At 35.6% G+C, this 18,663-nt stretch overlaps 2 protein-coding genes across 3 annotated transcripts in view; both read left to right on the forward strand.

Annotated features, from left to right (window-relative positions):
* Positions 1-235: 235 nt before the first annotated feature.
* LOC109057073 (translocation protein SEC63 homolog) lies at positions 236-12,415 on the forward strand. Its single transcript, XM_042777900.1, has 20 exons — positions 236-470; positions 1,706-1,805; positions 2,548-2,662; positions 2,745-2,857; positions 3,163-3,224; positions 3,325-3,383; positions 3,514-3,564; positions 4,070-4,178; positions 4,257-4,351; positions 4,463-4,595; positions 4,787-4,879; positions 5,112-5,257; positions 5,378-5,525; positions 5,626-5,708; positions 6,023-6,079; positions 6,207-6,371; positions 6,781-6,942; positions 7,029-7,229; positions 9,587-9,691; positions 10,167-12,415. The coding sequence occupies exons 1-20, from the start codon at positions 347-349 to the stop codon at positions 10,302-10,304; spliced, it is 2,259 nt and encodes a 752-aa protein (XP_042633834.1). The 5' UTR covers positions 236-346; the 3' UTR covers positions 10,305-12,415.
* A 1,479-nt stretch (positions 12,416-13,894) lies between these two features.
* Positions 13,895-18,663, forward strand: part of LOC109091749 (sex comb on midleg-like protein 4) — a 30,195-nt gene continuing 25,426 nt past the window's right edge. The window contains exon 1 of one of the 2 annotated variants that reach the window (XM_042777901.1): positions 13,895-14,398. The gene's annotated coding sequence lies outside the window, so the exon portion shown is untranslated. The remainder of the gene's footprint in view (positions 14,399-18,663) is intronic. The other variant, XM_042777902.1, reaches the window with a different exon arrangement.

Raw genomic sequence — 18,663 nt, forward strand, 5'->3', positions numbered from 1 at the left:
GTTTCAGAGCGTCGACTGCAAGCGGCGAGACGCTATTAACACGCCATAATAAAAGTCCATATTTTTGTGGAAATCTAATGACTCCTTCTACTGCTGGCAACTTTGATCACAGTACAATAAAATAAAAAACGTTTTTAAGAATAAAATCCGATTTTTAAACTAACAAAGACGGGCGGTCAGTTTTAAAAATAACATGAAAACCTTTTATTTTGAAAACAATCACTATCGTGGCAGAAAGTGAGTGGATGCTGGCTTCCTTCTTCAGCATATGTGACTAGTCCTACAGTGGGGCGACTGATAGGGCGGCAAAGCGGCTGAAAAAATCGGGGTTTAGAGCCGCTGCGAAATGGCTGGACAGCAGTTTCAGTACGACGACAGTGGCAACACCTTTTTCTATTTCCTCACGTCCTTTGTGGGTCTAATAGTAATCCCAGCCACCTATTACCTCTGGCCCCGGGATCAGAATGCGGGTAAGGCCCCATATGCTAATACGTTAAGAGCTACACAGTTACATGTTTCTTGATGATCAGTAAGTTACTAATAATCAGATTGCCACCTCTTGTGAGGAGCATTTTCTGAAATTGCAGTATTCAATAAAACGAATACCTAAGGAAAGTCCAGTAATGACACGAAGGGCTCGTCTGATTGTTGGTATGTAGCATTAGCAGCTCAACTAACGTTACACTAGATGAGATATTTCCAGTATTTTGAAGTGTCAGTTATCGATCTTAACGCAGATAATTTTAAAGAAGACTTTTCAGTTTAAATGTCTATTTGAGCATTGCTACCATCACGTACAAGCCTGGCATTCACTGCAACTCCCACTCATTTTTTCAGCATGTATTATGAAATGTTGCAAGGTAACGTTATCTGTTTATTTAGTTGTTCATTGTGGTATATGCACGTTCTTATGAATTGTACTCTCTCATGAACTGCACATTTGCATACTGTTTACATGCATCAGATCGACTTTTTTAACTCAGTCGAAGTTTATCAAATTCACAATAAATGAACCCATGTTTGAAGACAATGGTTTGTAGATTTATTCAGGCTACAATAGAAGAAAATGACAAATTTAGTATTAACACAATACACATTTTTGCATTAAACAGTGTTTAAACACTTAATGAGAAATACGATATGTTAATAAAGTAATGTTTGTATATAAAAGTACAATATCGGTGTTAAACAGTGCAGATTTTCAGTTGTGCAAACAATTATGCAGTGTGCACAGTAACACATTTATACAAGAAAGGTTCATAGGTTCTTGGTTTTTATAGGCCATTATGACTCAATATTTTCCTATCAGACTGAAAACCCTTCAGATATCAATAAAGATGGGGTTATTTTACACAAATCCTTGTCTTCTGTTTATTCTGTTATATAACAATAACATTTTGGCATATTTTAAGACCGCTTTTGTAATCTGGCTCTCAATGTAAGAGAAGCACACAGGCTCACATTCTGATTTAAAAAAATAAATAAAAAAGGTTTGCACTTTGCAGTGCCTCACTAACTAAAAAGTAACAGTACCATGCTTTTTGAATAATACTATTACTTTATATAATCTGTTATCAAAAGCTGTTACTGTACAATGGCACTGTACTGTTTTGGCAGGATCTGTATGTTTACATGGTGAGTGTGAGTTAGAATGCACAATGCTGCTTTTTTCTCATTGTTGTCTGTTTTGTAAATTAATTCACAGAGCAGTTAAGGTTGAAGAGTTTACGACGAGTTCATGGAAGATGTCTGTGGTACCGCCTTCGGCTTATGAAATCACAGCAGAGCATTGTTCCAACACTTAAGTAAGTGATCATGTCTGTGTGAAATTAGTAAAAGGCATTTCAGGGGAATTAATCTCATTTAGTTTATTGCGCCTACTGTTATTATGACACACTGCACTTGTCTCCTGTCTGTTTGCTGTTTGTAAACATTTAGATTTTAACATCCACAAATCTTTGTTTGTGCATTTTTTGTAGGTTTCTGGAGTTGTGTGTATACAGCGTGCACTGGGGAACAAAATTAATTTGACATTAGCATCCGTTTAAAAAGATGCAAAATGCTATAATATTTAATTGGCTTTTTATGCACGTTAAGTATATTAAAGGCTATAAAAAGCATATTGTTGTATTAATTGTTAACATGAATTAAATGCAAGGGGACAATAATGCCTTTTCGAGAGTCTTGCAACAGATATCACACTTGTATTTAATTAATTAATTTTCAGACACCAATCAAGATTTGATTGTGATGGTCTGATTTTATTATTTCTTTATTTACTTTTGCATATATGGTCAAATGGTCAAAATGGATAAAATTATTAATTCTTCAGCATGACAATGACTTCAGACACTCGTCAAAACTCTGCTCCATCTATTTAAAGAACAAAGCTGGCATCAGATGTGTGGAGTATTCTGAAATACCCAGTCTTTCATGGCTTAAATCTGCTCTTTTATGCTGTTTAGTCATCGTGATGTAGAGCAGCTGCTGTCTATTTTATTGTAAATTTTGCTTACATACTAAAAATGTACTTCTGTATCATTTTAGAAAAGCAGCCCTGTTGTTTGGGTGGGCAGTATTTCTTCTCCTGGCCTATAAGGTGTCTAAATTAGATCGAGAGTACCAGGAGTATAACCCCTATGAGGTCCTCCACTTGGAAGCAGTAAGGATGCATTGTTCTTTGTCATTTTAATCTCTAACCTGCTTCTTCTCAAGATTAATAGATCCATTATGTTTCTGTTTAGGGAGCGTCTGTTGCTGAGATTAAGAAACAGTACAGAGTGCTGTCTCTGAAACACCATCCTGATAAAGGTGGAGATGAGGCCATGTTCATGAAGCTTGCTAAAGCTTACTCAGCGTAAGACTGCTGTCACCACCTCTTTTATTTATTGTTGCCTTTTACATTTAATGTCATGTTATTTATAGCAGGCGCAACTCATTTTTCTGTGTGAGTTGGTGTTTGTATTGCAGTGTGTAATTATAGGTGCAGCACAATACAGTTCATAAAAGCTATTCATAAAAATGTCATCCACTGAGCCAGAATAAAACACTTAATCTTTTTTAAAATACTCACGCAGCGCCTTTCTGTTATTTGTCAATATCGCACCACATGTAATCATCTGGGTTTTTGAAATTGTTGTCCATGCTGATACTTTCTCACAGTTTAACTAATGAGGAAGCACGGGATAACTGGGAGAAGTATGGCAACCCTGATGGCCCAAGAGGTGACAGTTTCTTTAACTTGACAACTCATTTCCAAAGAATTGTGTTGTTAGTGTTACCTATGTTGAAATTTCATCATTCCGTCTTTTTACTCTTAATCAGTGACAAGTTTCGGAATTGCTCTTCCTGCGTGGATTGTTGACCAGAAAAATTCCATGCTGGTAAGTTCACCCACTCATTTTTTCCAGCTGTCAGTTAAGTTTTGACCAAATTAGAGTGTCAACTAATAATTCGATAAATACACCAAGAATGCAATAATTTGCAAAACCTGTTTGCTTGTGCCTTTCACAGGTGCTGTTGGTCTATGGGTTGGCTTTTATGGTTATCCTTCCTGTGGTTGTGGTAAGCCAGTCTTCTAGTGGCGATAAATGAATTTGACATTAGATATAATTGAAAACATGTTTGGGATCAGTAAGATTTATTACTTTTTATGTTTTTGAAAGAAGTATCTTATGCTGACCAAGATAATTGATCAAAAATACAGTAAAAACAGTAATATTGTTTAGTATTATTACAGTTTAATGTGTTTTAAGTCATTTATTTCTGTGATGGAAAAGCTGAATTTTCAGCATCCATTACACCAGTCTTCAGTGTCAAAAGCTCGATTAACATTATAATTCTCAGTGTTGATAACAGTTATGTTAATTTGTATCATTATAAATGTCTTTATCACTTATGATCAATTTAATGCGTCCTTGCTAAATAAAAAGCATCAATTTCTTAAAAAAAAAAATATTAGTGACCCCAAACTTTCAAAAGGTAGTGTACAAGCGCTTGGAAACTGTACAATAGAAACCTATTCATTAATATTCTGATAAACCCAATAGTAACTAGCCTTTTTGTTTAGGGCACATGGTGGTACCGCTCCATCCGCTACAGTGGTGATCAGATCCTCATCAACACCACACAGCTTTTCATGCACTTTATGTACAAAACGCCTACAATGAACATGAAACGTAAGTTGAAGAAAAATATTTGATGACCCCTTTAGATCTTTTCGATTCCTCAGACTGAGTCTCTTCTGTGTTTGACAGGATTGGTGATGGTTTTGACGGCAGCATTTGAATTCGATCCTCGTAGTAACAAAGAGGCCATCATAAGACCAACAGACAACATAGAAGTTCCACAGGTAAAATGTTCAAACATGTATATGTATTTTGTGCTAAAGATTTAGAGTACTTAATGAAGTAGCTAGTTGATAATGATTAAAATTGAATGCTCGTGTTGTGTTCCTTTGCAGTTGATTCGGGAGCTGGGGAACATTAATGTGAAGAAGAAGGAGCCTCCGTTCTGCTATCCCTACAGCCTGAAGGCTCGAGTCTTATTACTTACACACCTTGCCAGGATGGATGTTTCTGAGAACGTAGAGGAGGGTATGCATTCACACACACCTCTCAAGTGTCAACATTTAATCCTGTAGGATAATAACACACCAACTACCAGCTTACAAGCAGTATATTAAACCAAATATGTGTTATCCCTGGGAATTAAATCCAAGACCTTTGTGTTGCTAATGCCATGCTGAATTAATGTGAATTAATTAGCTGTTTTGTATCTTCTGCAGATCAAAGGTTTGTGGTGAAGAAGTGCCCTGCTTTACTACAGGAAATGATCAATGTTGGCTGTCAACTTACTATGATGGCAACCAGTAGGGGAGGTAATTAATGTAATTATGGAGTAACGATACTGAAAATTCACCTTTGCCATCACAGGGAAAATTATATTTTTTAATGTATTAAAATCGAATGTAATTATTTGAAATTGTAGAAATTTTTCATCATGCATCCTTGGTGAGCATAAGAGACTTTCAAAAACATGAAAAAATCTTTTGAAAGGTAGTATATAATATGATGCATGAAATAAGATTTTGCTGATGTATGATTTTATAGGGCTTCGGGCTCCCAGGTTGACGTCCATAGAGAACTGCATGAAGTTATCTCAGATGGTGCTTCAAGGACTGCAGGAGGCCAAGTCTCCTCTGCTGCAGCTGCCTCATTTTGAAGAGGAGCACCTCCGGTACTGTATCTCTAAGAAGGTACATCTTTCTCAGAGGCATTGCGATATAGAAAAATCCGTTAAATACCCCAGTTAATCTGTGGTCGCTATGCAAAGCATGTTTTTCAAATTTCTAAATATGGCCCATCTCTCTCATCAGTATAAGGTACGGACATTGCAGGATCTGGTCAGTCTGAAGGACTCGGACAGGAGAAACATGCTGAGATTCCTGGGGGAGGAGAAGTATGATGAGGTCATTGCAGTCCTCGGGAGCTTTCCCTGTATCAACATGGAAACCAAACTTCAAGGTGAGATTGTTCAGCAGCGCTTGAACACTCATACATTCAATAACAACCATTACATGTGATTTAAAGACTTCAACTCTGTGTATGTTTCATTGCCCCATAGTGTTGGATGATGAAGACAGCAATAAGGTCACGGCGGGATCCATTGTCACAGTTACAGTCACCTTGACAAGGAAGAGAATGTCTGTAAGTAGCATATTTCATCTCATGAATATCTCATGAGCCACCTTCGCCTATCCAGATATTTATTTGAGGGTGAGGGTGCAATGCTATTCAAATATAGCAGTTGATTTATATGTTATGTATGTATCATGCAAAGTGATTATGGTCATGGTATGGCACATCTTGCAGTTGCTGCAGGCATCCACAAGAGGTCAATGCGGAGCTTCTTTGGTTTTTAGGTTAAGAATTCATTTCAGCAAGACTACCTACTACCAAAACAGTCTGTATTATTTTTAAAAGGCGCAACAACATTGTGCTAAATTTCTGTTTGTGTTTAGGAGATGTTTGAGAAAGAGGATGCACCGATACCTACAGAGGAAACTAATGCAGAGGAGGTAATAATGCTTTCAAACTATGTGTTTGGCAAACATAATTTTATAACGAATTAAAAATGCATATTTACATTGTTAGTTGCTCATTATAATGTCTGAAAATATATGAATATTATTTTTTAATTTGCAGCAAGGTGATGCCAAAAACAAAACAAAAGTTTGGCAAAATAAGAATAAAGGAGCTAAAAAAGCTGCCAAGTCCAAAAAGAAGAAACTGACTAAGAAGAAACCAGTCACCCAACAGCAAGCAAAGGGAGACAAGGCCAAACACCCCAATGGCAATGTGGCAGGAAATGTAAGGATTCTTAAACTATAGACCTGTAAATGTTCAGTGTTATAATTTTTTTTGTCTTTTAAAGAAACAGACTTTAATTTTATCCATTCAGAAAGGTAAGAAAGATTTTTTTTTTTTGAAAGAAATTAATACTTTTATTCAGCAAGGATGCATTAAATTGACCAAAAGTGATAGTTAAGACATTTACAGTGTACAAATTATTGCTGTTTTTTGATCACATAAATGTATGAGTTTTGATTCAAAAACATTAGAAAATCTCGCCAGCCCCAAACTTTTGAACAGTAGTGTACATTTATGTCATATTCATTCATTTTAGTCAGTTTTACTATGATGCACATTTTCTGCAATATAATTGACAAAATTAAAAAATCTTTCGTTTAACTGCATGTGCTTATATTTTCATTCACAGGATGATGCTGCTGCATCAAAAGTGGAAGAGGACGATCTCTCTGATAAAGGCAGTGAATCAGATGAAGCAGAGGGAAATAAGGACTCTCCCAGCGAGAGAGATGAGGAGAGTGACAAGCAGAGTGACACTGAGGTGGACGAGATTGCTGGAGATGACGAGGAGGTATGTGTCGTATCCTTTGGACAAGTGACTGCTGAAGGTAGTTACTGCAGTGCAGCTTTCCATAACCAGCATGTCTTCTTCTGTAGGAATGGGAGGCACTACAACAGAGCATTCAGCGCCGTGAAAGGGCACTATTGGAGACCAAGTCTAAGGTCACACATCCTGTCTACAGTTTGTACTTCCCTGAGGAGAAGCAGGAGTGGTGGTGGCTCTACATTGCAGATAGGAAGGAACAGACGCTGGTGTCTATGCCCAACCACGTCTGCACACTCAAAGACACAGAGGAGGTGAGGCCACAACCACCTGTTTGTGCTCTACCACACCTTTTTTTTATTCGGGGAAAGGGTGACATTGTGTTACTCCGTGGAGTGGAATTTAAATTTTTGAGTAAAGGCTGTGCAAAGTAAATTGTGCTTGCAAATCGAAGTGATATTTGATTTGTGAGCAGTATAATTTCAGTGTTTTTATTAATGTTTTAAATTAGCATTTATATTTTCAATTATTTATTTTTTTAATATATATTTCTATTTAGGTTTCTTTTATTAGGTTTATTTAATTTTTAGTTTTAGCTCTTGTTTTTTTTAATTTCCAGTTAGTAATTTTATTGCTTAAACTAGTTGTCAAGGCAACATTTCTAATTTATGTTTAGTATTACGTTTTTCATGTAGTATTTATGTTTTATTTGATTTCTGACTTATTTCAAATAACTAAAATGATTTTAATTGTTTTAGTTTTAGCTAACAATAATAACCCAATGTATGAGGGAAGTTATTTGAATTGATCAAATTGGTTCACAAAATGTTTAATCAAAAAAAAAAAGCTTTTCCAGTAATCGTAAATGACTGGCTTTTCTAAAAAAAAATCTTTTTATTGTTATTTTTTAATGCTACTATTAAGGTTTAATTTACATTTATTTAATTAGCTTTTTGTTTATTTACAGTTATTAATTTTGCTGCTTCAATTTAAACTTATTTCAGTTAGTGGCAAATGCAGTCTTTCTAGTTTAAGTTTTTCACGTGATATTTGTATTTTATTTAATTTCAGATTTATTTCAATATAGCTAAACAACCAAATGTTTATTAGTTTTAGTTAAAGGGGTCATATGATGCGATTTAAAATTTTCCTTTCTCTTTGGAGTGTTACAAGCTCTTGGTGCATAAAGAAGATCTGTAAAGTTGCAAAGACTAAAGTCTCAAATCCAAAGAGATATTCTTTATAAAACTTAATGGTCAGCCACGCCCTCCTAAAACTGCTCATTCTAACACAGCCCCCCCCCACATCTCTTCGTCACGATGTGGGAAGATTTGCATAACACAAACCAAATGCGCACGCAAAGAAAGAAGGCATAATTTTTATTCTCGCTGTTGCTGCCACTGCCATGTGGTGGAGACGCTGGGTGTTTCGTTGTGAATGCAACGCTACATTGTTTGGCCTTCCAAAAGAGGACGGGACTAGAAATCAGTGGTTAAGTTGTATTTACAACATTGTTCCAGAACAGTTCAACCTAAATATTCAGATGTATGCAGTGCATTTTACGGAGGAGGAGGACTATTTCCCGAACCAGTAGCCTACAATGCTTCTGTGCACAAAGGCTGTTTCTATAAAGTGGGGCAGTTCTAACTTTGCAAGGACAGTCTGGCGCTTCTGACTCACAGTCTGTAAGTTAGTTTACATATTTAAAGAATTTGCCACTGATGATTCAAACGTGAGTTTTGAGCAGTGTAGAGTAGCGCTTGTTGTTTGTCGTTTCTCCGATCACAAATGCAGACATGGTTTTATGTTTACGCTGCGCCATATGCAACGCATAAAAAGACAGTACAAGTCAAGTAATTATATCCCCACTGGATGCAACAAATGCCTCGTTTGTAATGGGTTTTATAGGTTTTGTCTCGTCGTGCTGGGAGACGGCAAGTCACAGCATCACAGTATGTTAAGGGGCATAACATTTCTGTCACATGCTTGAGGCATTAAGCCAATCACAATGCACTGGATAGCTGGCCAATCAGAGTACACCTCGCTTTTCAGAACGATGAGTGTTGTAAAAATTGACGCGTTTCAGAAAGGTGGGGCATAGAGGAGAAACAATAATGTACATCATGTGGACTGCATGATTTTTTTTTTTAACCTTAAACCACATAAACACATTGCATTACATCAAATACACAAAATAATGTTCTGTTTGCAATGTCATAAGACCCCTTTACGATGCAATTATTTGGTGGGATCATACAATAGAAATAACAAAGCATTTAGAACCGGAATACATAATGGCAAAAACAAATTACTAGAATTAATTGCGATATGGTGTGCTGTCATTATAATATAGTAAAGTGTGTGTGTGTGTGTGTGTGCGAGTGACTGGCTGAGTGGTACTAACTACATAGTCTCCTGTGCAGCAGTTTTCCCCATAGCCTGTTGCCAGGCAACCTCCATACTGCAGTCTCTGTCTGGTTACATAGCAGCCAGACGCCTGTCATAATTCTGTCTGACACAGAGAGTGCTTCCTCTCTGTGAGGAGCATGAGAATGCAATGTAAACAAAAGGGTCATAAATCATCCCATATCTCCCAATTACTCCTCCGTTTTAGGTTTTGCAGAATTTTGTAAAGTGACTAATGATTATCTAAACTTCCTGTTTGCCTCAGGTTGAACTGAAATTCCCCGCTCCATCCAAAACCGGAAACTATCAATATTCTGTGATTCTCCGATCAGATTCATTCATGGGATTAGATCAGATCAAACCACTCAAGGTCAGTTTTTTTTTTTCTATACTATTGTTTTTGGGGAAATGTTTTCTTATTTCTATATCATATTTTTATAAATTATTTATACAAATATTCATGCATGTTTAAAGTTTTGGATTTTTAAAAAGTATTTTATGCTCACCACAGCTGCATTTATTTTATAACAAATAGAGTAAATAGTAAGATTGTTAAAAATTATTACAAATTAAAGTAACTTTTCTATTTTAATGTATTTTATGTAATTTATTCCTGCGATGAAAGCTGTTTTTTCATCAGCCATTACTCCAGTCTTCAGTGTCATATAATCCTTCAGAAATATTTCTAATATGCTGATTTAGTGATCAAAAAACAAAGAATAAATTATGTATTTTAAATGTATTATATATTAATACATAATATATAAAATGTGTATATATAATTATATATATTTTAAGATATTTACCAGAACCTTTGTGATGCTTTTTTTTTGGTTGTTTTTCAGCTTGAGGTTCATGAGGCGAAGGCCATGATGGATAACCACCCTCAGTGGGATATCCCAGAAACCGAGGAAGAGGAGGATGACCAGGAGGACAGTGATGGCATTGAGGAATCTGAGGAAGATGAAGAGGACAACGACTAAACCAGTCATTTCTTGCAAACTTGAGCACAGCTCATACACCCATGTGCCCACTCATGCGCGCGCACACACACACACACACACACACACACGCTTCTACACACCCACATAGCCCCAGACCATTGACGTCTTCTGGGCCGCCACACACTGGAGGCAAACAGGAGACAAAGACGTTGATGCCCCATGTTCCTGTTTAAAAACACTCATGAATCACAAATCTGTCCTCCAATCAAATTTCACAAATCAAAATAAGACATAAGGAACTGTTGGTTATCTTTCCCTGCATTCATCCAGTCGTTATCAGTGGGCTGTGACAGTGGTTATTTGTGGGGTCCAGCTGTGTTTCAAATTCCTCTCCGCTTGCCGAAAAAGATGTCTGACCAACCAGTGCATCGGAAAAATGCTGAAAAATCACACACCTCATGACTTTCATTTTTCAATATCACTGTTTATGCTTCAAGGGTGTTTTCTACCTTATCATTTTGTAGTTTTATGTAGTTTATTAGATATCAGATTTACTGGGTGTTTCCACTTTTTACGAGGCTGTGTGACGTGTAATCTGGAGTGAGCATGAACCACAAGGATGTGGATGTTTTCTGAGCTTGAGCAGGAATTATGGGGTGAAGGGTACTGCACCGCTGTGGGTTGCATCTCAGTTTGTCTTCATGGTCATAAAGTGTGGAAGTCCAATACATTTATAAATCTCACCTATCGTAACAACTTCCAGCTTCTCTTCACAAGCACAGGTTGTCTCAGCCTCACACAAAAAAAAAAAAAATTTGCAGACATTCCACAGCCAGGTCTATGGTTTAGTCCTGATTTAACTCCTAACGTCGCTTTACATAGAACTGCTGTCTGTCTGTTCCACAAAATAAGCAACCTGATATAAGACTGATTTCTTGGCACTATGTAATAACAGTCTTTCTAGGACAATTCAAGATTTGGATTTTTTTCCCTGTGGTCTATTCATCCCACTGACTTTTCAAACTGGAAATTCCCCGCTGTTGCTGACTTCAGTTGTCACGAGGAGACTGTGTTTATAGACTGAACAAGTGCAAGCCTTTTTTCCATCAGTTACACTAATTTCTTGGCCATGGTGCAGCAAAAGATGGTTGGGTGTCTTTTTGAACCTAAAAATTATCAAATTACTTTTTTTTCTTTTTTTTGTATTTATATATAATTTTGTCTTGCATTCCACTCTCATCAAATATGAATGCCTTATTCGATGTACAGATTTTTTGAAGCCACAAATATTGCAAATGGTTTGATATAGAAACATCAGTTTGAGTGATAGGAGTAATTGAGGGTCAGTGTTTATTTTTGCAAGTTTTTGTGCGAGGCGGGATGGCAAAAAGGCTCAAAATTAAGGTTATATTTAGCTTTTTTGTGGATATGATTATTTTCATCCGTTTTAAATGTTATTTTGCACCAGTGGAAGATCTGACAGCATATTGGAAATGCTGATTTAGTGGTTATGAAAATATTGGTCTGGTCTGTTCATTTGTCAATTAGTGGGAGAGGTTAAGCTGATTGATATGAAATTATTTGAATTGTAAAAATGCGTGTGAAATGTAATCTCTGCAGTTATGGGTATTTTTATTTTCTTCTTCTTTTTAAATCATGAATTTATGACAGGAAATTTAATTTTCTTGTTTGTTCCCAAGAGTTAATGTATGTAGGTACATTTGGAAAACTGCAAATGTCATTAGAAAATCTGAACATTCTTTTACTTATTTTTCCCCCTTGTGTTCATTAGCATAAACACAATGCAATCTTTACTTACAGAGGGAAAGTGTCATTCTGGTTGCATGTAACACAACCAATTTGATAAAATTATAACAGTTTTACAGATAAATAGACATTTTAGTATTATAGTTCTAAAAAAGATTGTAGCCTCATAATTCATGCTGTGTTCTGAAAGCTGTGACTGAAGTGCGCAGATTATGAGAAATCATCTCTTCATACACACAGAGAAACTCACTGGCCAGAAAAAGGGGTGAATTGCCTAGTAAACAGTATCTGCCACTTTTGTTTACAAGAAAACTGTCATTGTAAATGGAAAATATATATTATTTGTATTTAAATAATTTCAAATAAAATAACTTTTTAAAAGATTTTCTTTTTTATTAGACATGATTGAACATTTCTCCCCCTGAAACTGCATCTGTCTTTGATAAATACATGGTTTTAAGAACTTTCTAAGCATTCTTCTGAAGGTACTCATGGTTCTCTTTAGAGTCCCCATCCCCATGACATTTTCATAAACTATTTGAAGCAATATTTGCTAATGATCTGTTAAATATTAAACAAAGGAAAATTAATATTTTCAAAGTGCTACAGAGAACATCCTGCTTGATTGTCGAACAATCAATTTCTAAGCTCCTGACAGGCTAATATCTAATGTACATGTTTGTCAGGTTTGCAATTTGGACTTTAGTCATTTGAATTAATTAGGAAAGGCAACTGATACTAAATATCTAAATTTGTTGAGAAGCTCTGATCTTATAAAGCAGAATCTGTTTTTGTTTTTTTGGCCTCAGAGTAAGTTGTAGTACGTTCCTGAACAATCCAAATTTTTTTCCACTTATAAGTAGGCTAATTGTTGCCGTTATAAGGAAATTAATGTAGCATATTAAACCAACAAGTTTGTGTGTGGAGAAAAGTTAAAACTTCACGCGATGACACGTCAACATATTAAAATAATAAAAACAATAATCTGGAAATAACTAGATTCGCTACAGATTAGATATACAATAACTAGATTCGCTCAATGATATGGAACTGATTTTCGGGATAATATAGGCTACTTTGTCATATGTGCGGTGTTTTGCTTATTTTGCACGTAACACTTACTGTTGGCTATGACGGACGTGCAATATATAAGTGTATCCTATTTCTGCAGAGCGAGACCAATATCAGTTTTCGCCCTATTGACCTTGTATGGCGTCCCGAACAGGTTGCGATACATATTCAACACCCAAAACCAACATAGCATGCGAACCCCCCCACTTCTGATTTTCAATAGCTATGAGGACATGACCACAAAGAACATTGGCATATATTTTCAAATAACTCAGTAAATAAATAAATAACGACTTGATGGACAACTCAGTGCATGAAACAACAAGAAAGGGAGCACATTTTCATTCTAAAGAAATTTGAGTAAAATATTTAATCTGGAAAAAAAAAAAAAATCAGACAACGTTATATCACATTCATATTGACAATCACCGTGAATTTTGGTCTTAGACATACTACGATCTTTCATTTTTACAGAAAGATGAGCTAATTAATTTAGTTTTGAATTCATAGGCTGAAGACTTAAAATTATGATTTAGCTTACTGTAATTTAGATTAAAATAACAAATAAAATAAATAGGCTACAATAATAAATACAATAAAAAAAGATCTGTTCTATAGTGTATTTAAAAAACTAAACTGATAAACCTAATAAAATAAAACTGTAAAAAATAAAATTACACCGACTCTTCTGTATTTTATTAGGCAGCCTCTGTGGACAATATAAGACAACAGTTTAAGATCTTAAGTTCAGAAACGTTGCACACGTAGCCTGCTGCTTTATTAGCGAATATAATCGGATCGGAAACAGTGTTTAAATTAGCCCACAATCCTCCACGGAATTTCACAAACAAGCTTTATGTGGGCTCAAGTGGGTTTGTTCCAAAACCCAAGAACCGAAGACAGATTCCTTGCTCCATATTCAGACACATGCAGTATTTTGTGCAACAGATTTTTGGGATACAGTCGGATATCCTGTCTGGGTGTTTTTCTCTATATCGTTTTGCATACCTAGGCGAAATATATAAACGTTTCACCATACGCCCCCGTGGCTTGCCATTTAATTAGATCCCCGGGGTGCGGATCAGTTTGGCACCGTGTCTGCGTGCAAGCGAAACCGGCTGTTTTTTGTTTTTTGCTCCCGGAGCCCTGGCCACGGTCCTCGCGCGACTTCACTTCTGCACCGGCGGCGCGGGAGGAAAATCGAGCCCGCAGTCCAGCTGCTGCAGCTGGGCTAAATCGTTCCGCACGACTCCGACAGGCGACAGTCTAAGCGTTGCAGCAGTCGACAAGCAGAGGTAAATCATTTTGGCATTTGCTGCTTTTTCCAAATGGATCTTTGCTGATGTCAGTGTCATTCGAGACGTCAAGTTCGTCGATACAAATATGAAATGGCCACTGCGATATTGTTTGACTGGTGATTAATCAACATAGGCTGTACTAATTGTAATAACTAACTGTTCAGTTCATGTCTGTCTATTTTTAAGAATATTTTGAGATTAGATTTGCACTTATTGATATCACTCTTAGATCTTCGTTGGTGCAAGTCTTTAACAAAAAAACAAACACAAAATAAAAACAGATTTTTTGAATGAGATACATTTACCTTGGTACCTTTAGACATTCTGCAGCTTGCTTGCATGCTTATTTATTTATTTATTGTACAGTTTCCTCGTTTTATGAAATATTGTATCATGAAACATACTTTACCTTAGATTATTTTAATGACATCTTTGAATTTTTTTCTGAAGTTTGTTTGGATTATTTTTTTTATGGTATCATAAAGAATATTTTACCTGAAGATCAGTTTTTAATGACATCACAGGAAATATAAATCACAGATGGCATCTCTTTATGGTATAAATTGTTTATCCTAATGAGAATAAATGGGTGGGAATTCCTTATGTCTGCCGCTTCTCAGATTTTAATGTGAATTTATCAAATTATCTTAGACATGAATTTTATAGCTCTGTACTTTGTCAAAAGTTGTCAAATTGTGACTTATTTCTCCTGATTTTTTTTTTTGGAGAACTTCTGAGGTAAAGTTGATACTTAAATGAAACATTATTGAGATCTCCATTGTGTAAGTCTTCTGATTTATGAAGGATCAGCCTCTGAGCAATAAACATTTCCTCTGGGTAGGGTTGTTTATGTGTTCTGTCCGCTGGGACAATCTATCTGCCCCACCTGTGCTGGCTTTTGTTTCGCTGTCATTTTCTCTTAAAAACTAAAGGACTGCAGTTCAGCCTGGGGGCAATAGTGAGATTTGTGAATAGGAAAGCTGATAATAATTTTGCTTTATTGCTTTCAGCTAAGCAAACATCTTTTTTGCAGACAAAAAAAAAAAGTTAATTTTTTATCAGAACCATTTGTGGGCCCTAATTTTTTATTCACCATTGGACTTTACATGACATGAAACCTACAGTCCCGATTTCAAATAGTCATCGTTTTGGTATAATTATTAAACCTCAAGTACTGTTTTTGGAAAAGCGCAACTTCAGGGATTAAGCATGCTTGAAATGACTCCTGTGAATGTTCTTTTCCCCCTTGACACCCACATACACAGTGCAGTGGTGTGTGTATTAACAGACCCTCAGGCACTGTGTCAGAGTGAATAAGTGGATACACACATTCTTTATTATTGAACCAAATAAGCCACTAGAGATGGACTGTGGGAAAGTGTGTTTGGTTACAAGGTTAGAAAAACACACTGCATTCACAGAGCACTTCAGGGTCATGCAAAAGCAGCCCTGCCCTTTTACAGTTTATGGTATGGATCGAATGAGGAAATACCACTGAACGACAAATAAATAATTTTCTTTTGACCTTGTGCTGAGGCATCAGAGATATCAGCAGGATGTTGTAAAGTGCCACACATGGGACATTAAAATTCACACTCTGGTCTGAAAATTGACCTGAAATAAGACTTGATTGTGGAGTAATTGGCCCAAAAGTGTCTAATCTTTTTTTACTTTTTGGTAGACAGAGTGCCTTTCCAAGTGACGATATGAGCTCAGCAATTTTTTGAAGTGACTCTTGAGAGTATGATTATGATTGAGATTTAGCTGGGTGAAATTATTGAACCTGAAGGTCATTTCGATGATCCTCTCATGAACTCCTCTATTTTTAAATCTGTTTACAAAACCTTCCCCACATGACCTCACCATTCACTATTACCACTGTTAGACCCTCTCTGTTTCTGATTGCGCTACTTTGAATAAAAAAAAAAACATGAAATTGCCTCTAAGTGGCACTTTTGTATACAGCGTCCTTCTAAATCTTGCCTTTGGACCCTTGGCTCCACTTCTTACTTTTTACTGAGATATTCAAATATGTCTCCTGTTGTGGAAACACATACAGTAAAGCTAAAGGGAAGTGTATTTGAATATCTCTCAGTGAATGTCATCCAAAATGGAATACAGTCTTCTTGTTTTGCTGACTCAGGCACAGTGACAATGATAATCAGAGCCCACTGTAAAAAGGAAAGGTTATTTGTTTTTTAAGATTTTGTGGGTTTGTTAAATTCATCCTAAACTTTTCATATATAAATATATATTTTCATATATATATATATATATATATATATATATATATATATATATTTAATTTTTTTTTTCTTCTTTTTTGTAACCTACGTTTAATTGTGCTCTCAATATTTATTTGTTATGTTGTTAACTGTTCACAACTTTAGGGTTGGTAAGATTTTATTTTTTTTAATATTGATAAAAGATGTATTTTATGCTCAGCAATGCTGCATTTATTTAATCAGTAAAAACAAAAATGATTTGAAATATTTTTATAATTTAAAAAAAAACTCTGTTTTCTATTTTAATATATTTTAAAATGTAATTTATTCCTGCCGGCCAAATAGAATTTTCAGCAGCCATTACTTTTTAATTTAATGTTTTTTTTTGTACCCATTACTTTTTAATTTAATTTGTTTTACATTTTTTTTGTCTAAATAAATAAAAAATAAAACCTTAAAAAAATAAAATCAATGAATTAAAAAATTCTATACGTGAATTTATGCATAACAGCATTATAATTTACAGCACTGAAAAGGATAATTATTTTGAGATTTGATTGAAAAGACAATTAACAGTGTTATTAAATTATAAGTGTTTAACTTTAAGTCAGCATATGATATGTAATATTAACATGTCAACCTTTATTATGTGACCCCAGAATGTGCGTGTATAGTGAATATGAATCAAGAAGGTCAGTTTGCATTTGTCCTGGGCACAAGCGAATTTTAATGTTTAAATTCTGAATGTGTCTGTGTCTCCAATTCTGTCTTTTGCTTCGAAAGTGATTTTTCAAGGGGAGCCTAAGTCTCTCTGCACCTACAGAGCACAAGGGCGAATACGAATAAATATGATAAAATATGGATGAATTCTAATAAAGCACTGGCCAAGTATGGCCCTCACTAAAAGGATCATCCGGAAGGGGAGACATTATTACAGGGGCAGCTGCTGGTCTGCTGTGAGAGCAAAGCACGCAAACTTCTGCATCCAGATTGCTCATCTCGTTTTTTTTATTTATTATATAATAACTAAAAGGGATGAGGGTTCAGATTTGGATGTTCAAATGTAATCTGGCTCTCTGGATGTGATATGGCACATATCAGCTGGGTCCCATTACTCTCATTAAACTACATAGGAATGGTTCAGTATGAGTATTCAAACCCCCTGGTGAAATGACTTCCATTAGTCACTGTTTACAACCCTTTGTTAGACTGCTACACAGTGTTTCCTTGGAGTTATCTATTCAGAGACTATAGCAACCATTGATTCATTGATTCTATTTTGCTGTGCACTTCATACACATACAGTGATGCACAACTTAAACAACCAACTACTTTAAACATGCAATACAGTGTAATACTCTTTAAACGCTTGCCTGAATACCTACAAATTTAGCTGTGATTGAATTTTTCCATTTAGATGATGCACATTCTAATGTCAAGTGTTTCTCCAAGCAGGAAATCTGGACACATAATCAAAACCATATGAGTGAGCTTTGGAAAAGGGTACATGATTCATTAAATTAAGACCCAATATCCTTATTTAGGATTGTTTTCCTGAATGCGTGTATCAAAAAAGCCAGAAAGGGTGCCAACCAGTATGCATTCATGAGAACTAGATTGGAACATGGTTCACTTTGAACTACATTTGGATGGAAAAAACTTATGTGCTCTGAATTTGAATGAATTGAAATGCTTAGATTTCCTCTGATGACTGAAATGGCTTAAAGGATTCTTGAATTAGGATAGTTATGAAAAGACAAGACTGTTTTTGTCTTGTGTGGTGAAAAATCATCTATTCTCCTCCAGGCCAATTTTTCTAACAGTAGCTCTACTGTTTGGCACAGTTGGCTAATCTGCATTTAATTTTTTTTTTTTTTTATAAATTTTTTGTTGGTCAGTTGAACTCATTGCTTTTTTCAACCTAAAATCAACTTCTAATTTCATGCTGCACATTTTGTTGCTAAGAGAAATGGAAATGGTAGTGACTTCATTCAACATGGAACATGTAACTTTGTAGTGAGGAAACTCATTTACATT

This window comes from Cyprinus carpio, chromosome A20 (assembly GCF_018340385.1).
Source record: "Cyprinus carpio isolate SPL01 chromosome A20, ASM1834038v1, whole genome shotgun sequence".
In the NCBI taxonomy this organism is placed as follows: domain Eukaryota; kingdom Metazoa; phylum Chordata; class Actinopteri; order Cypriniformes; family Cyprinidae; genus Cyprinus; species Cyprinus carpio.

Excerpts from the sequence above, each read along its gene's own strand:
- LOC109057073 (XM_042777900.1), top strand. The coding sequence starts at position 347 with ATGGCTGGACAGCAGTTTCAGTACGACGACAGTGGCAACACCTTTTTC. Across the intron at positions 4,596-4,786 it reads TTCTGAGAACGTAGAGGAGG|ATCAAAGGTTTGTGGTGAAG; the intron begins GTATGCATTCAC and ends TATCTTCTGCAG. Across the intron at positions 6,080-6,206 it reads AGGAAACTAATGCAGAGGAG|CAAGGTGATGCCAAAAACAA; the intron begins GTAATAATGCTT and ends TTTAATTTGCAG.